Genomic DNA, 18,046 nt, shown 5'->3' with positions numbered 1-18,046 from the left:
TGGCGTTTCACCTGCATGTCTTAGATCCTGTGCTAACCAGCTGGCCCCCATCTTCACACAGATCTTCAATAGATCACTGGAGCAGTGCTATGCTGCTTCAAACCCATGCTGCTTCAAACGTTCCACTATCATCCCCATCCCAAAGAAACCAAAAAAAAAAAATCACAGGACTTAATGACTACAGACCTGTCACCCTGACATCTGTGGTCATGAAATCATTTGAGAGACTGGTGTTGGCCCACCTGAAGAACATCACTGGACCCTTTCTAGATCCCCTTCAATTTGCTTATCGAGCAAACAGATCTGTGGATGATGCAGTCAACATGGGATTGCATCATATCCTGCAACATCTGGACAGACCAGGGACATATGCAAGGATCCTTTTTGTGGACTTCAGTTCGGCTTTCAACACCATCATCCCAGCTATACTCCAGAATAAATTACACCAACTCTCTGTTCCCATGTCTATCTGTCAGTGGATTACCAGCTTTCTGACAGACAGGCAGCAGCTTGTGAGACAGGGGAAACTCACTTCCAGCACCTGTACAATCAGCACTGGTGCCCCCCAGGGATGTGTGCTCTCCCCACTACTCTTCTCCCTCTACACCAATGACTGCATCCCCAAGGACCCCTCTGTCGAGCTCCTGAAGTTTGCAGATGACAAAACTATCATCAGCCTCATCCGAGATGACGATGAGTCTGCATACAAAAGGGAGGTTAAACAGCTGGCTGTCTGGTGCAGTCAAAACAACCTTGAGCTGAACATGCTCAAAACGGTGGAGATGATTATGGACTTTAGGAGGAACACCTCAACACTGACCCCCCTCACCATTCTAAACAGCACTGTGGCAGCAGTGGAGTCATTCAGGTTCCTGGGCACTACCATCTCACAGGACCTGAAGTGGGAGACCCACATTGACTCCACTGTGAAAAAGGCCCAGCAGAGGTTGTACTTCATTCACCAGCTGAGGAAATTCAACCTGCCACAGGCGCTGCTGATACAGTTCTACTCAGCTGTCATTGAGTCTGTCCTCTGCACTTCAATAACTGTCTGGTTTGGTTCAGCTACGAAATCAGACATCAGAAGACTACAAAGGATAGTTCGGACTGCTGAGAGGATTATTGGCTGTCCCCTGCACCCCCTTCAAGAACTATACACTTCCAGAGTGAGGAAAAAGGATGGAAAAATCACTCTGGACCCCACTCACCCTGCCCAGTACCTTTTTGAACTGTTGCCTTCTGGCCGACGCTTCAGAGCTCTGAGCACCAGAACCGTCAGGAACAGGAACAGTTTCTTCCCTCAGGCTATCCATCTCATGAACAGTTAAATTGACCCATTGAGCAATAACTATGTGCAATACACAGTTTAGTCTTTCTTATATTTATCCAACACTTCCAACCTCTTCTGCCATTTCATTCCTCTGAAAAAAACAAAAAAAAACATTTGCACTGTACATAACAGTTTGTATTAGATTTGCACTACCCATGAGTATGTGTGTATGTATGTGTGTGTCTGTATGTATGTATATAATTATTTTTTATTTTTTATTATTATCTGTGTCTTGCTGCTGTTTTTGTATTGTTGTACACTGGAAGCTCCTGTCACCATGACAAATTCCTTGTATGTGAAAGCATACTTGGCAATAAAGTTCATTCTGATTCTGATAAGAATTATAAACAAAGCAGATCTACAGTATCATTTTCCTACAGTAGCCTATTTAAACTGCTGAGCATGGCTTTTATCAGAAAAGACCACAATAATAGACAAATAATAATAATTTTGAGTTTCAATAATGTTCTTTCGTCATTGTAAAGCGGATTTCACAGGAGTTGTGTCGAGGTGTCTACGCTACGTTCAACGCCAGCCTCAAGCGCCGCATTGCCCTCCACATGACAAGAGTTGCAGAAAGCGTCACAGAGGGGCGATTTTACGAGTTTGCCAGGTAAAAAAATGGGAGGTGTACACAATAAACATTGAAAACATGTACAGTGGCATGCAAAATTTTGGGCACCCCAAGAGATTTGAGCTCTCAGATAACTTTTGCGAAGGTCTCAGACTTTTAATTAGCTTGTTAGGGCTATGGCTTGTTCACAGTCATCGTTTGGAAAAGCCAGGTGATGCAAATTTCAAAGCTTTAGACATACTCTGTCTCCTCAAATCTTGTCCCAACAATCAGCAGCCATGGGCTCCTCCAAGCAGCTGCCTAGCACTCTGAAAATTTAAATAATTGATGCCCACAAAGCAGGAGAAGGCTATAAGAAGATAGCAAAGCATTTTCAGGTAGCCGTTTCCTCAGTTCCTAATGTAATTAAGAAATGGCAGTTAACAGGAATGGTGGAGTTCAAGTTGAGGTCTGGAAGACCAAGAAAACTTTCAGAGAGAACTCCTCGTAGGATTGCTAGAAAGGCAAATCAAAACCCCTGTCTGACTGCAAAAGACCTTAAGGAAGATTTGGCAGACTCTGGAGTATTGGTGCACTGTTCTACTGTGCAGCGATACCTGCACAAATATGACCTTCATGGAAGAGTCATGAGAAGAAAACCTTTCCTGCATCCTCACCACAAATTTCAGCTCAGAAGTTTGCAAATGAACATCTAAACAAGCCTGAAGAATGGGCAAAAATCCCCCGAACAAAAATTGAAAGACACTTAGCAGGCTACAAATAGCTTTTACAAGCTGTGATACTTGCCAGGGGGTGTTACTAAGTACTGACCATGCAGGGTGCCCAAATTTTTGCTTCGGTCCCTTTTCCTTTTTTGTTATTTTGAAACTGTAAAAGATGAATATAAAAAAGTAAAATTGCTTAAAATATTAAAGAAATGAGTCATCTTTAACTTTAAGCCTTTTGGAAATCAGGTCATCTTTTGCTCGCTTAATTATTCACAGCAACAGAAATTTTGATCAGGGGTGCCCAAACTTTTGCATGCCACTGTATTTGGAAGAGAGAAAAAAAGCTTGCAGTTGCTTTGATAGCAGAAAGTAATAAAAGGACTTGTTTATGTTTAGGTCTAAGCTTTTTCTTGGCGAATTTAAATTAGTTCAATAACTGGGGTCTCTGATATTCGTAAACAATAAAGTAATATTTAATTAAAAGAAATTATGAGACATTCAATGTCTCTTCACAAATTTGGACATTTTTTAAATATTTCTTGTTGCTTAGTACTCTCAAAGATATCATTGGTGAAGCAAAAACGTGTGTGAAAACACTTTGGTGTAAAGTGGCATCACTTCATAGACTTCAATGTATTCTGCAGCGCTGACGCGAGTCATGTGAAAGACTCTTAACGCATATAAATATCAGTCACTTTTGCACATTAATCATTACTCTTCACAATCACAAAAGTGACCGATTATGGTTCCAAGATGGCGAATTTCTCCGAAAGGTGAGGAGTTTGGATCCCTGAAATAAATTTTTTTTCATGCATTTATTTATTTTGTGGAATATGATAATTTTCCACAGCACACCTGACAATTTTCATGGCACACTAGTGTTGTTGGGAAACACTGCATCAGACTATTGGGGTGCAAATAGCTGAACTGTGTGGCAGATGCTATTGACACCGGGGTGCAAATAGACACTCCAGAAGATTGTATATACCATTTTATAAGAACACAAGTATTTTTATTGTTGTTGTTATGATTCTAATAGGTGGTGTACTGAACTGGAGGTGTACCTGTGGATGTATTTTAAGGCTTACCTTCAAACTCAGTGCCTCTTTGCTTAACATCATGGGAAAAATCAAAAGAAATCCACCAAGACCTCAAAAAAAAAAAAAAAGACCTCCACAAGTCTGGTTCATCCTTGGGAGCAATTTCGAAACACATTCATCTGTACAAACAACAGTACGCAAGTATAAACACCATGAGACCACACAGCCATCATACCGCTCAGGAAGGAGACGCATTCTGTCTCCTAGAGATGAACATAATTTGGTGCGAAAAGTGCAAATTAATCCCAGAACAACAGCAAAGGATCTTGAGAAGATGCTGGAGGAAACAGGAAGTATCTATATCCACAGTAAAACAAGTCCTACATCAACATAACCTGAAAGGCTGCTCAGCAAAGAAGAAGCCACTGCTCCAAAACTGCCCTAAAAAACAGACTACAGTTTGCAAGTGCACATGGGGACAAAGATTTTACTTTTTGGATAAATTTTCTCTGGTCAAATGAAACAAAATTTGAACTGTTTGGCCATAATGACCATCGTTATGTTTGGAGGAAAAAGGGTGAGGCTTGCAAGCCAAAGAACACCATCCCAACTGTGAAGCAGCATCATGTTGTGGGGGTGCTTTGCTGCAGGAGGGACTGGTGCACTTCACAAAATAGATGGCATCATGAGGAAGGAAAATTGTGTGGATATATTGAAGCAACATCTCAAGACATCAGCCAGGAAGTTAAAGCTCGGTCGCAAATGGGTCTTACAAATGGACAACGACCCCAAGCATTCCTCCAAAGTTGTGGCAAAATGGCTTAAGGACAACAAAGGAAAACAAGGTATTGGAGTGGACATCACAAAGCCCTGACCTCAATCTGATAGAAAATTTGTGGGAAGAACTGAAAAAGCGTGTGCGAGCAAGGAGGCCTATAAACCTGACTCGGTTACACCATTTCTGTCTGGAGGAATGGGCCAAAATTCCAGCATCTTATTGTGAGAAGCTTGTGGAAGGCTACCCAAAATGTCTGACCCAAGTTTAACAATTTAAAGGCAATGCTACCAAATACTAACAAAGTGTATGATCTTCTGACCCACTAGGAATGTGATGAAAAAAATAAAAGCTTAAATAAATCTCTCTACTATTATTCTGACATTTCACATTCTTAAAATAAAGTAATGATCCTAACTGAGACGGGGAATGTTTTCTATGATTAAATGTCAGGAATTGTGGAGGTCACCTGACCCTATGCAAGGGGCAGACGTGTGAGCGACGAGCTCTGCACACTTTGCTAAATGTTTTTAGTATTTTCATGTTATAATCTGGTGAATTTTGATACACCCAGTTACACATTTGCTCTTTGATGCAAAACATGGCAAAGAAGTCAAAATCCTCAGGCTTTGGAGACATTAAAAAACACTTACGTGTTCAGGATGAAAGCCCCGATAGGCCTACAGACCGGGGACTCGATTTGGATGGCGCGGTGGGAGAGGAGATCCAGCGTCAGTTGTCCAACATGTCGGTGATGTTGACGAAGATTCTTGCTGACTTGGAGGATCTCGCTGTAATAAGTTGATCAGTTACGGCAATGGAAACAAAATTCTCTGAGCTAGTTACAAGAGTGACTGATGTTGAGAGACGAATCGTTTTTTTTGGAATCTTCGGAGAGGGAATTAACCGCTAATCCGCCCGCGACCAAAGTTGATTTGGAACATTGAAAAGCTTGAAGATCTTGAGAATAGAAGCCGCAGGAATAACGTTAGAATTGTTGGAATTCCTGAGCATGAGGAGGGCAGAGATAAGGTGAAATTCCTAGAAGAGTTTTTCCCAAGTCTGCTCGACATAACAGGCCACAAGCTGGAAATCGAGCAAGCTCAAAGAGTCCCAGCTCACAGATTTGCTGAGGGAGACAGGCCCCGATCGATTCTGGCCAGATTTCTGAGATCATCCGATAAAGATCTTGTGTTGCACCAGGTGAGGAGCAAAGGGAAGCTTTCTTGGAAGAACCATAATATTTTCTTGTTCCCGGACTTTGCGAACTCGACAAGAGAGAAACGCGATCGGTTCAAGGAATGTAAGAAACTCTTACATGCGCAAAAGATCACTTTTGCTCTGATGTTTCCGGCCAAACTGAGAATAGAAACGAAGGACGGTCGCAAAGTATTTACATGACCCAATCAGGCAATGTCTTTTATTGAATAAATGGGTGAGTAAACCATTGGGTGTTTCTCATGTGAGTGGGTCGACTCACTGTACTTACTCTGGCTTTTGAGGAAGCTGGGCGACATTTTGGTTTCTTTTCTCTTTTTGCGTTGGCTCCGCCGTGCGGCTAGAGCTTGTTTTGTGAATAACAATTTTCCTTAAAGAAACTTTTGCATTGACGAAATATTACTTTTGCATTGAAGTTCCCGGCCAGTTTGAGAGTGCACACTACGGATGACCGCAAAATATCTACATGCTCACACAAAGGATGTCTTTTATAAAGTTGACGGATTGTGTAAGTCATAGTATATACTTTTATGCGGCCTCCGAGTGAATTGACTCGACCATCCGGGGAACCGGGATGCTGGTTTTGTTTCTTTTCGTATTGGTTCCACCTAGCGGCTGGAGCTTGTTCTATTGAATAACACTCCTTTGGAACAGCTGTGGATTAATCTGTTCATTCTTCGTGCTTATACCTCCTGCTGGCTGTAGTTTGTTTTGTTGAGGTTTTTTTTTTACGGGACATTGGAATGATTACATCATCCGTTGAACTCATAACAGCCAGCTCACTGAACATATCGGAATGTTTTATATTAGCTGGAATTTGTTTTGTGGAAGATCACACCTTTGAGACAGTTCTGTGAATGAATCTACACATTCTTTGTGTTCATTCTTCCTATTGGCTGGGTTTATTTTACAAAGTATTTTCTGTTATGTAATTTTGCCTCACAAATTTGTGAGGCAAAATTGTGCAATCCGATGGCAAAGTTGTCATGGGGGCTCGTGGGCATTCATGGAACTTTTGAGTTTAAAGGGATTGACGCCGGTTTGCACTTTCGTGCGCGGGGTAAATGCGCATGTTTTTTTTTCTGTTTGTTTTGTTCGGGGGGAATGTGGTCTGTATAATTTTTTTTTTGATACACAATTTATTTTTTCTACTATATCAAAATGTCAAATGTTAATATGAGTATACTATTGTGGCAGCGGGGGCGTGGTCAAACATCTCTCCGGAGAGAGAAAAAGCGGTAAGGGCGCTTACACCTGAGCTAAATTATGTCTAACACCTGTCTCTAATTTCAGTGAGCACGGGGAGAGCGGCATAAATAGAGACACACCGCAAATAGGAGGGAGAGAGAGCCTGGGCCTGACAGACCCGAGCAAGAAGCAAAGAGTTTTTATTACAAATGATGAGAGTTTATTTTGTGAAGCGGTGTGAGATTGTTGATTAACTTTGTGCATAACGCAAAGACTGGGAGACTGTAATTTGTGCTGCAGAGAGAGAGAAAATAAACCCTTACCTGAACCAGGAAAGCTGTTTCTCGCCTCCTCTTTACACTGGTGCCGAAACCCGGGAACTGAAGTTTTGGGTCGAAGATGGATGGAGGTCGTCCCGTAGAGTCCTCCCAGTTGGCGGAGATCCTCCAAGCCCTCGCCAGCCTACATCGGAACCACCAACAAACGCTGCTTGAGCTCCGGCAAGATCAAGACCGCCGGTTTGTCGAGCTCATGCATGCTCAAGCCGAGGACCGGCAGGCGATCCGGAGCCTCCTCAGCCAGGGGGCATCCTCAGCCGCGACCCCGGACACACCCACGCCGTTACCCCCGCCAGCATTACAGAAAATGGGGGCGGCGGACGACCCCGAGGCTTTCCTGGATTTGTTTGAGTGGACCGCCGAGATCTGGGGCTGGCTGGCCGCTCGGCCAATGGGCAGCCCGACTGATCCCACTACTGTCCAGGGAAGCCCAGCTCGCGGCTCAACAACTGCCAGCGTCGAGCCTCCTGGCCTACGGAGATCTAAAAAAAGCCATCTTGCAACGGGTTGGTCGCACTCCGGAGGAAAGTTGTCAACTCTTCCGGAGCTTGAAGTTGGAAAGCTCTGACCGCCCGTTTGCCTTTGCCCAGTGGCTCCGTGACGCCTGCCGAAGATGGCTGTTAGCGGGGGATCGCGACGTCCAGGGAATTATCGACCAGGTGGTACTGGAACAGTTCATAGTTCGACTGCCAAAAGGAACGGCAGAGTGGGTCCAGTGCCACCGCCCGGCGTCGTTGGAGGAAGCTATCCGACTTGCGGAGGACCACATGGTGGCGATTCCGAGGACAGAAGATCCCTCCTACCTTCTCTCTCCTCCCTCTGTTTCTTCCCCCTCCCCTCTCTCTCTCTCGTCTGCTCTCTCTCCAGGTCCCGTTCCTGCCCCACGCAGACGAGGAGGAACCCAGCCCCTGAGACCAGTTCCCCGGGTGTGGGAGGCGACACCTTCCCCTACTCCAGTGCCCCGCCGCTCTCCCCCTCAGGGGGGGGCGCCCGCTGACGCAAGTGCGGGCGTGGCGCCTGGGCCGGCCTGCTGGAGGTGCGGAGACCCGAGCCACTTCCGAGATCAGTGCCCTCTGATGGAGCTGGGGACGGTGGTGCGGGTCTCTGACCTCCCACAGGCTGCCCCCGACCGGGCCGGAGCGTACCGGATACCGGTAAGTGTCAAGGGGGGTACTCACCAAACGTTGGTGGATACCGGGTGTAATCAAACGACTATCCACCAACGCCTGGTTCAACCCGAGGCATTGGTCACATCCAAAACGGTGAAGGTGAAGTGTGTACACGGGGATATTCACAAGTATCCAGTGGTGACCCTGACAATTAAATTTCGGGGGAAAAAGCATAGAGTGGAGGCTGCGGTTAGTTCCCACCTCACCCATCCGCTGATTTTGGGGACTGATTGGCCTGATTTTAAAGCTTTATTAAAGGGAATTTGTGCGGATGGGTCCTGTGTGAGAATAGGGAGATGTGTGATGTGCGATGCTCTGGCAGGGGAGGCGGAGCCGGGGCCGTCCTCGACAGCTCCACGTCATGATGACGAGAGAGGGGGAGAGGCTGCGGCCCCTCCCCTTCTCAGGGAATTCCCTGAGGGGGATTTCCCTTTGGAGCAGTCGCGAGACGAAACCCTCAAACACGCCTTTGACCAAGTGAGAGTTATCGATGGTCAACGACTCCAGCCTGACATCGCACTTTCATATCCCTATTTTGCAATTATAAATGAGCGGTTGTATCGAGTGACACAGGACCCTCGAACCAAAGAGGATACAACCCAACTTTTGATTCCAAGGAGCCGTCGGGAAATGGTATTCCAGACGGCTCATTATAATCCTATGGCAGGTCACCTAGGAGAAAGGAAAACACTGAACCGTCTAATAGCCCGTTTCTATTGGCCGGGCATTGGCGGCGATGTCCGCAGGTGGTGTGCGGCATGCCGCGAATGTCAGCTGGTTAACCCACCGGCCACCCCAAAAGCGCCATTGCACCCTCTCCCTTTGATCGAGGTCCCCTTTGAGAGAATTGGAATGGACCTCGTCGGGCCATTAGAACGGTCAGCACGCGGACATCGCTTTGTATTGGTCCTAGTGGACTATGCAACGCGATATCCGGAAGCAGTGCCTCTTCGCAACATCTCAGCACGCAGTGTTGCGGAGGCACTCTTCAAAATAATCTCCCGGGTGGGGATTCCGAAAGAAATCCTCACCGATCAAGGCACAACGTTCATGTCACGGACACTACGCGAACTGTACGAGTTATTAAATATTAAATCGATTCGCACCAGTGTATACCATCCTCAAACGGATGGCCTGGTGGAACGATTTAATAAAACCCTCAAAAACATGATTCGTAAGTTCGTGCACGACGATGCTAAAAATTGGGATAAATGGCTCGACCCCCTGTTATTTGCAGTACGAGAGGTCCCGCAAGCCTCCACTGGCTTCTCCCCATTCGAGCTGCTGTATGGGCGACGCCCACGCGGCGTGCTTGATGTATTGCGAGAAGCCTGGGAGGAAGGACCTTCGAACAGTAAAAATGAAATTCAGTACGTTCTTGATCTTAGAGCAAAACTCCACACCTTGGGGCAACTAACACAGGAGAATTTGCTCCAAGCTCAAGAACGACAGCGCCGACTGTATGACAGGGGAACTCAGCTAAGGGAATTTGCACCGGGAGATAAAGTGCTTGTATTGCTTCCCACATCAAGCTCTAAATTACTCGCCAAGTGGCAAGGACCCTTTGAGGTCACACGACGAGTGGGAGATCTCGATTATGAGGTTAAACGATCCGATAGAGGGGACGCACGTCAAATATACCACCTCAATCTCCTAAAATTGTGGAGGGAGGCGGTCCCCGTGACGTTGGCTACGGTGGTTCCCGAGAAGGCGGAGCTTGGACCGGAGGTGAGCTCAAAACATAAACAGTTCACCCCGGTCACTTGCGGAGACCACCTCTCACCGAGCCAACTCGCGGAGGTTGTCAGGTTGCAACAGGAGTTTGCAGATGTGTTTTCCCCTCTACCGGGACGTACAAACCTCATCCATCACCACATCGAGACCGAGCCGGGGGTGGTGGTACGTAGCCGCCCCTATCGACTACCCGAACACTAAAAGAAAATTGTTCGGGAGGAATTGGATGCGATGCTTGATATGGGGGTAATAGAAGAATCCCACAGTGATTGGTCCAGCCCAGTTGTTCTAGTGCCTAAGAGCAACGGGTCTGTGCGATTCTGTGTGGATTATAGAAAAGTCAACGCGGTGTCTAAATTTGATGCATATCCAATGCCTCGCGTTGATGAGTTGCTCGATCGGCTGGGCACTGCTCGTTTTTATTCGACATTGGATTTGACGAAGGGTTATTGGCAGATCCCCTTGACACCAATTTCCCGTGAGAAAACCGCCTTCTCCGCACCGTTTGGATTACACCAATTTGTGACACTTCCGTTCGGTTTGTTTGGGGCCCCGGCTACGTTTCAGTGTCTCATGGACCGAATCCTCAGGCCGCATTCAGCTTACGCCGCTGCCTATTTAGATGACATCATCATTTATAGCAATGATTGGCAGTGGCATATGCAACACCTGAGGGCGGTTCTGAGATCGCTGCGCCGAGCGGGGCTCACAGCGAACCCGAAGAAGTGTGCGATTGGGCGGGTGGAGGTACGGTATCTGGGGTTCCACTTGGGCCACGGGCAGGTGCGTCCCCAAATTGACAAGACAGCGGCGATTGCGACCTGCCCGAGACCCAAGACCAAAAAGGGGGTGAGGCAGTTCCTGGGGCTGGCTGGCTACTATAGGAGGTTTGTGCCTAACTATTCGGACGTCACCAGCCCGCTGACTGATCTCACTAAAAAGGGAGCTCCAGATCCGGTCCAGTGGACGGAGCAGTGTCAACAGGCGTTCACGCAAGTTAAAGCCGCACTTTGCGGGGGGCCGCCGTTACATTCACCTGACTTCTCTCTCCCTTTTGTTTTACAGACAGATGCTTCAGACAGGGGGCTGGGGGCCGTGCTCTCGCAGGTGGTGGGGGGGGAGGAGCGCCCGGTGCTGTACATTAGCCGTAAGCTCTCGTTAAGGGAAACTAAGTACAGCACCGTGGAGAAGGAGTGTCTCGCCATCAAGTGGGCGGTCCTCACTCTCCAGTACTACCTGTTGGGGCGGGCCTTCACCCTCTGCTCGGATCACGCCCCACTCCAGTGGCTCCACCGCATGAAAGATACTAACGCCCGGATCACCCGTTGGTATCTGGCTCTTCAGCCGTTTAAGTTCAAGGTGGTCCACAGACCGGGGGCGCAGATGGCTGTCGCCGACTTCCTTTCCAGGAATGGGGGGGGAGTGGTAGGCAGGCAGGATGTCGCCCCGGCCTGAGTCAGGCGGTGGGGATATGTGGCAGCGGGGGCGTGGTCAAGCATCTCTCCGGAGAGAGAAAAAGCGGTAAGGGCGCTTACACCTGAGCTAAATTATGTCTAACACCTGTCTCTAATTTCAGTGAGCACGGGGAGAGCGGCATAAATAGAGACACACCGCAAATAGGAGGGAGAGAGAGCCTGGGCACGACAGACCCGAGCAAGAAGCAAAGAGTTTTTATTACAAATGATGAGAGTTTATTTTGTGAAGCGGTGTGAGATTGTTGATTAACTTTGTGCATAACGCAAAGACTGGGAGACTGTAATTTGTGCTGCAGAGAGAGAGAAAATAAACCCTTACCTGAACCAGGAAAGCTGCTTCTCACCTCCTCTTTACAACTATCTCTCTCCACATGGAATGTAAATGGGTTGGGACACCCCATAAAAAGAAGGAAGGTTATTACTTTTCTTAAACATAAGAAATATGATAGTGTTTCTTCAAGAAACACATCTCTCCCCACAGGAAGCTGAAAAATGTGGGAAGATATGGGGTGGACATGTTTTTTTTTAGTGCTGGCTCAAGTAAGAGCAAGGGAGTCATTATATTGATTAATAAACATCTACAATTCAAATGTCTCAAACAGACTAAAGATAAATTAGGGAGAGTCATTATTGTTTTAGCTGAAATTCAGGGGCAAAGATTGATTTTGGCTAATATTTACGCACCTAACGCTGATGATCAGGGCTTTTTTTATTGATCTTGAAGGGATGTTGTAAACCACTGGCACCCCTCATGATATAATATTGGGAGGAGACTTTAATCTTTTGATGGACTCAGTCCTTGATCACAGTGAAGCAAAAGTGTGTAAACCCCCTAGAGCAACATTGCTTCACAGGATGTGTAAAAATCTTGGTCTTACAGATATTTGGAGACTTTTGAACCCATCTGGTAGGGACTATACATTTTTTTCATCAGTCCATAAGATTTATTCTAGAATCGATTTTTTTTATTATATCCAAATCCCTCATTTCATCTGTTGTGGATTGCTCAATTGGAAACATTTTAGTCTCAGATCACACCCTGGTGAGTTTAGAGGTGTTGCCACATATAGAGAAAAAGAAATCATACAGTTGCAGCCTTAATGTATCCCTTTTGCAAAATCCTGATTTCCAACAAATGTTAAAGACTGAAATCAGTGTTTATATGGAGACCAGTTGGTCCTCAGTATCCTCTGTGGGCATGGCTTGGGAGGCACTTAAGGCGGTTCTTAGGGGCCAGATAATACAGTATGCCTCATTCATCAAAACATCCAAAGCACGAGAACTTGTGGAGTTGGAAGGAAATATTAAAAGTGCAGAGGCAGAGCTGAAGCGCTGTATGTCAGCTGATGGCCTCAGAGAATTGACCCGATTGAAATACAGATATAATATTATTTTGTCGCGGAAAGTGGAGTTTTGGTTATTCAGGGCAAGACAGTCATACTTTGAGTCAGGTGACAAAGCAGGAAAACTTTTGGCTAGATATATAAAGCAGAGAGAGTCTCTTTCTATCATTCCCTCAGTGGTGAAATTTTTAGCTCAGCCATTGATATTAATAATGCCTTTAAAGAAATCTATATTGATCTTTATAGTTCCACCTCTTCGTCTACTGATGAAGATATTAGAAACTTTGTGAAACCATTAGATCTTCCTAAACTGACGATTGAGCAAAAAAACTCTTGATTCTGAGATAACCTTGGAGGAGCTTGACAAGGTAATTAAGTCCCTACATACTGGCAAGGCTCCGGGGACAGATGGTTTTGCAGCAGAATTTTTTAGAGCTTATGCTACAGAACTGGCTCCACTTTTGTTAGAAGTTTATACTGAATCATTAAAGAATGGGAAACTTCCTCCAACCATGACACAAGCCCGGATCAGTCTGATTCTTAAAGGACAAAGATTCAAGCGTGTAAAAGTTACCGTCCAATCTCCCTGATCCAACTAGATGTAAAAATATTGTCAAAAATTTTGGCTAATCGATTAAGTAAGGTTATGACATCTCTTATACATATAGACCAGGTGGGATTTATTTGGGGCCGTAACTCTTCTGATAACATCAGGCGTCTCATCAATATCACGTGGTCAGTAGCGAATGATCAATCTCCGATCGCTGCCATCTCACTTGACGCCAAAAAGGCGTTTGATATGGTAGAATGGGATTATCTTTTTAAGATTTTGGAAATGTATGGGTTTGGGAGTACATTTATTGGTTGGATTAAGTTACTTTATAGACACCCTGTAGCAGCGGTACAACAAATGGATTAATTTCAGATTATTTTACCCTGAATTGGGGCACTCGGCAGGGCTGCCCTCTTTCCCCATTATTGTTCTGTCTTGCCCTGGAACCATTAGCAGCCGCAATAAGAAAGGAGGATGATTTTCCAGGGGTGGTTGCGGGAGGTGTGGCGCATAAGCTTCTGCTTTACGCAGATTATATTTTATTATTTGTCTCTGAACCTACTAGATCTATGCCTTGCCTCCACAGAATTATTAATTCCTTTTCCCAAGTTCTCAGGATACAAAATCAATTGGTCTAAATCCGAAGCTTTGGCTCTGACAGCGTACTGTCCAGTAACGGCTTTCCAGCTGGGCGCCTTCCAGTGGCCCAAACAGGGCATTAAGTATTTGGGGATTTTATTCCCAGCAAATTTGTCTGATTTAGTTAGTGTTAATTTTGACCCTTTAATAAAAAGCTTTTCGAGCGATGTGGGCAGGTGGGCTTCATTACATTTATCGATGATTGGGAAGGTTAATGTTATTCCAAAATTTAACTACCTGCTACAATCTTTCCCTGTAGATGTCCCCCTCTCTTATTTCAAGGAATTTGATAGCATAGCGAAGTCCTTCATTTGGAATGGTAAACATCCCAGATTGCATTTTAATAAGTTACATAGGCCGATAGACAAAGGTGGGCTAGGCCTACCCAAGATTTTGTTTTATTACTATCCGTTCAGTCTCAGACATTTGGCTCATTGGTCACTTCCACCTGAGAGAGCCCCTCCCTGGTTTTTTATTGAACAGGCAGTTCTTGCCCCTATTTCGCCATTACAAAGAATCTCTATCGAACTAATTGGAAAAGTTAAGTTACACCCCGTTATTTTGCATTTACACTCGGTATGGATTAAAGTGTCAAGATTGGACACTTATTTAAATGTTGCCTCGAGCATATGGTAGAACCCAAGATTGTGTATTGGCAAGTCCCCTTTCTGCTGGCCAGAGTGGATTGTGAGGGGGGTTGCTACACTCTGTGACCTATATGAAAGTGGAGTGTTGAGATCGTTTGAAAACTTGGTCCAACATTTTGTGATCCCCAGACCTCAGTTTTATAGGTATTTACAACTGCGCCACCTGCTTTGTACTATTTTTGGGAGTAGCACACACCCCCCTAAGGAGGCAGATGCTTTGGGAGAGGTGATTGCGACTTTTGGAAAAGGTCATGAGGAATCAGTGTACTAGTCCCTGTTAATTCAGAGTATGGGGGATGGAGCCTTAACTTCTCTCAAGACAGTATGGGATAAAGATTTCAACTTGGCATTGGAGGAAGGGATGTGGGCTAAGATTCTTAAAAACGTTAAGTCTGCATCTAGAGATGCAAGGGTGCGTCTTATACAATTCAAAATTTTGCATAGATTTTATTGGACCCCCTCTAGACTGTATAGGCTTGGTCTTAAAGACACACCCACCTGCTGGAGATGCCAATCGGAGGATGGAGACATGGCCCATGTTTTTTGGTGGTGTGTCGAGATCCAGAAATTCTGGTCAAAGGTTCAGAATTTTGTGTGTGACGTGGTGGGCACTCGTGTTTTGTTTTGCCCCAGACTTTGTGTTCTGGGCGATGGGGCGGACATCGATGTGGGGCATGATCATATAGAGAACTGGGTTCTGACCTCTGTGATGATTGCCAGGCAGGTTATTTTGAGGGGTTGGAGGTCAGCTGGTGCGCTCCCATATCCGGAGTGGTGCACGGAGGTGGGGAGGGTGGCAGCTTATGAGGAGGTGTCACCGGGAAGACGGGGTGGCTTGGATACTTTTATACAGAAATGGGGCAGGTATTTGGAGTTTTTGGAGGGCTCTCGGGTGGGGTGTGGAGAGAGTAGTGTAATATAGTTAGTATGATTATTATGTGTGTTTGTATGTATGTATGTATGTGTATATATGTGTATGTATTTATGTTTGTATATGTATGTATATATATATGTATTTTTTTATATATATATGTATATATGTGTGTCTGTTTGATTTTTATTTCTATATATTTACTTATGTTTGACCACAGGGTTGTTTTTTGGGGGGGGCGGGGTCGTGGAGGGGGGGTTGTGGGGTTTAAATGTTGATTATATACATATACATATATACATATATATGTTTACATTTCATTGTTATTGCTATACAGAATTGCCACAATGAATGCATGCAATCATTATTTGAAGTCTGGATTAAAAGCACTGAAACCACCTTCGACACAGCGCTTGAGACTACTGACGAGCAGCAGGACTATGAGCTGATAAGAGCCATTCTATGTAAACTCCTGTGTTACTGACTGTACTGTAGGCCTACAGAGCCCCCTTGATGACAAAACTAGAATGTGTTTAAATTTATTGTACAAGATGACAAACTGATAGAAAGCAAAAACCACCTACCAAAGTGGCCTGTGATGCTGCGAAATTCATCGGCCAAACAGAAAATTTACCCACATTTGGCACTTGGCGGGTGTTAAAGAAATGTTCCGGGTTCAATACAAGTTAAGCTCAATCGACAGCATTTGTGGCATAATGTTGATTACCACAAAACTTTATTTCGACTCGTCCCTCCTTTCCTTTATAAAAAAAAAAGCAAAAATCTGGTTTACACTTACAATGGAAGTGAACGGGGCCAATTTTTGAACATTAAAATACTCACTGTTTCAAAAGTACAGCCACAAGACATAAAGGATATGCATGTAAACATGATTTTTGTGTGATATAATTGCTTACTAACCTTTTCTGTGTAAACTTACAGCCAATTTTACAACTTCGTTACCATGACTATATAATGTCAACAAACCCGAGCCCTATGCAAATACTCAGTTACTTCTGTTATATTTCGCATTTTCCCTATGCTGACGTAGCGCTGTTTGGGTGGAGTAAAGTTTACATATGCATCTTGAACAGCCAGATGCACTTACACTTGACTGAGTTACGAATGTGTCTCAAACCACCTCCTCAAATGCAATTTAATCCATAACATGCTCTTCTCTAGATTTAAAGATTTTTTTTTTTAAAAGAAACTGTGTCACTATTACAAATGACCCGGCAACAATGCGTTTAAAATTTTTGTAATTATTTTGATGAAACACAGCATAAAAGTACTCACACACATTAATTCCATAGGCTGTCATTGGAAAATAGCAAATGTGTGTCAGATGCTGTATTACATTTAAAGGAATAGTTCACCAAAAAATGAAAATTTGCTGATAATTTACTCAGGCCATCCAAGATGTTTTTCTTTCATCATCAAAACAGAATTTAAGACTTTTAGGATTTCATTTCAGGCCTCCTCCTCTAAACAATGCAAGTGAATGTCCACGCATCACGTGGAGGAGTCAGGAAGCGTGTCATCTTTTACATTTTTATTTTATTATTATTTGGAAATTATTTTTTATTTTATATTGTTTTGAAATTGTTTTGGATTGCAAACAGCACAAGTTTCTCTTGTAAACAATGACACGCTTCCTGACTCCTCCATGTGACACGTGACCTTACCAACGAGCTTATGTCATCCCTCTCATGAGCGCACATCACAGAGATGTACGGAAGCAAACATTTGTAGTTAAAAAGTATATAAGTATTGTTTTGTTTCTAAAAATAATCAATCGTTTGGGTTCAGAAGAACTTTATTTGTCTACTGGAGTCGTGTGGATTATTTTGATGCACCCTAAATATGCATTTTGTTGCCGTCAAAAAATGGAGGACATTCACTTGCGTTGTTTAGAGGAGGAGGCCTGAAATGAAATCCTAAAAGTCTTAAATTCTGTTTTGATGAAGAAAGAAACTCAGATACATCTTGGATGGCCTGAGGGTGAGTAAATTCTCAGCAAATTTTCATTTTTGGGTGAACTATTCTTTTAACTCGGAAAGTGGGATTTTCAAATCAAATCAATCACTTTATTGTCACTCAACCATATACACAAGTGCAACAGTGGGTGAAAATCTTGGGTGCAGTTCCAAGCAACATAGCAATCATGACAGTGATGTGACATACACCAATCTACAATAAACGTCAGATTTACACAACACAATTTACACAACTACGCTTGGAGGAAAAAGCTGTCAAGAAGTCGGCTGGTGCGGGTCCTGATGCTGCGATAGCAGCCCATGGCTCGGGTGGCTGGAGTCTCTGATGATTCTCCAAGCTTTTTTCACACACTGCCTGGTATAGATGTCCTGGAGGGAGGGAAGCTCACCTCCGAAGATGTATCTGGCTGTTCGCACCACCCTTTACAGGGCTTTGGGGTTGAGGGTG

At 44.6% G+C, this 18,046-nt stretch overlaps 1 protein-coding gene across 3 annotated transcripts in view; it reads right to left on the bottom strand.

The window, feature by feature from the left end:
- mtg2 (mitochondrial ribosome-associated GTPase 2) overlaps positions 1–18,046 on the bottom strand; it is a 67,991-nt gene that overhangs the window by 41,273 nt on the left and 8,672 nt on the right. Inside the window, exon 1 of one of the 3 annotated variants that reach the window (XM_051660454.1) lies at positions 15,229–15,739. The exons of the other annotated variants lie outside the window; for them this stretch is intronic. Within the exon in view, the coding sequence (XP_051516414.1) occupies positions 15,229–15,268 (40 nt within the window). The 5' untranslated portion in view covers positions 15,269–15,739. Of the gene's footprint in view, positions 1–15,228; positions 15,740–18,046 lie in introns of those variants that run through there. 3 annotated transcript variants of the gene reach the window in all.

Source organism: Myxocyprinus asiaticus, chromosome 28 (genome assembly GCF_019703515.2).
Source record: "Myxocyprinus asiaticus isolate MX2 ecotype Aquarium Trade chromosome 28, UBuf_Myxa_2, whole genome shotgun sequence".
NCBI lineage: Eukaryota > Metazoa > Chordata > Actinopteri > Cypriniformes > Catostomidae > Myxocyprinus > Myxocyprinus asiaticus.
Note: the sequence above shows the minus strand (reverse complement) of the source record. Positions and strands in the feature narration are given on the sequence as shown.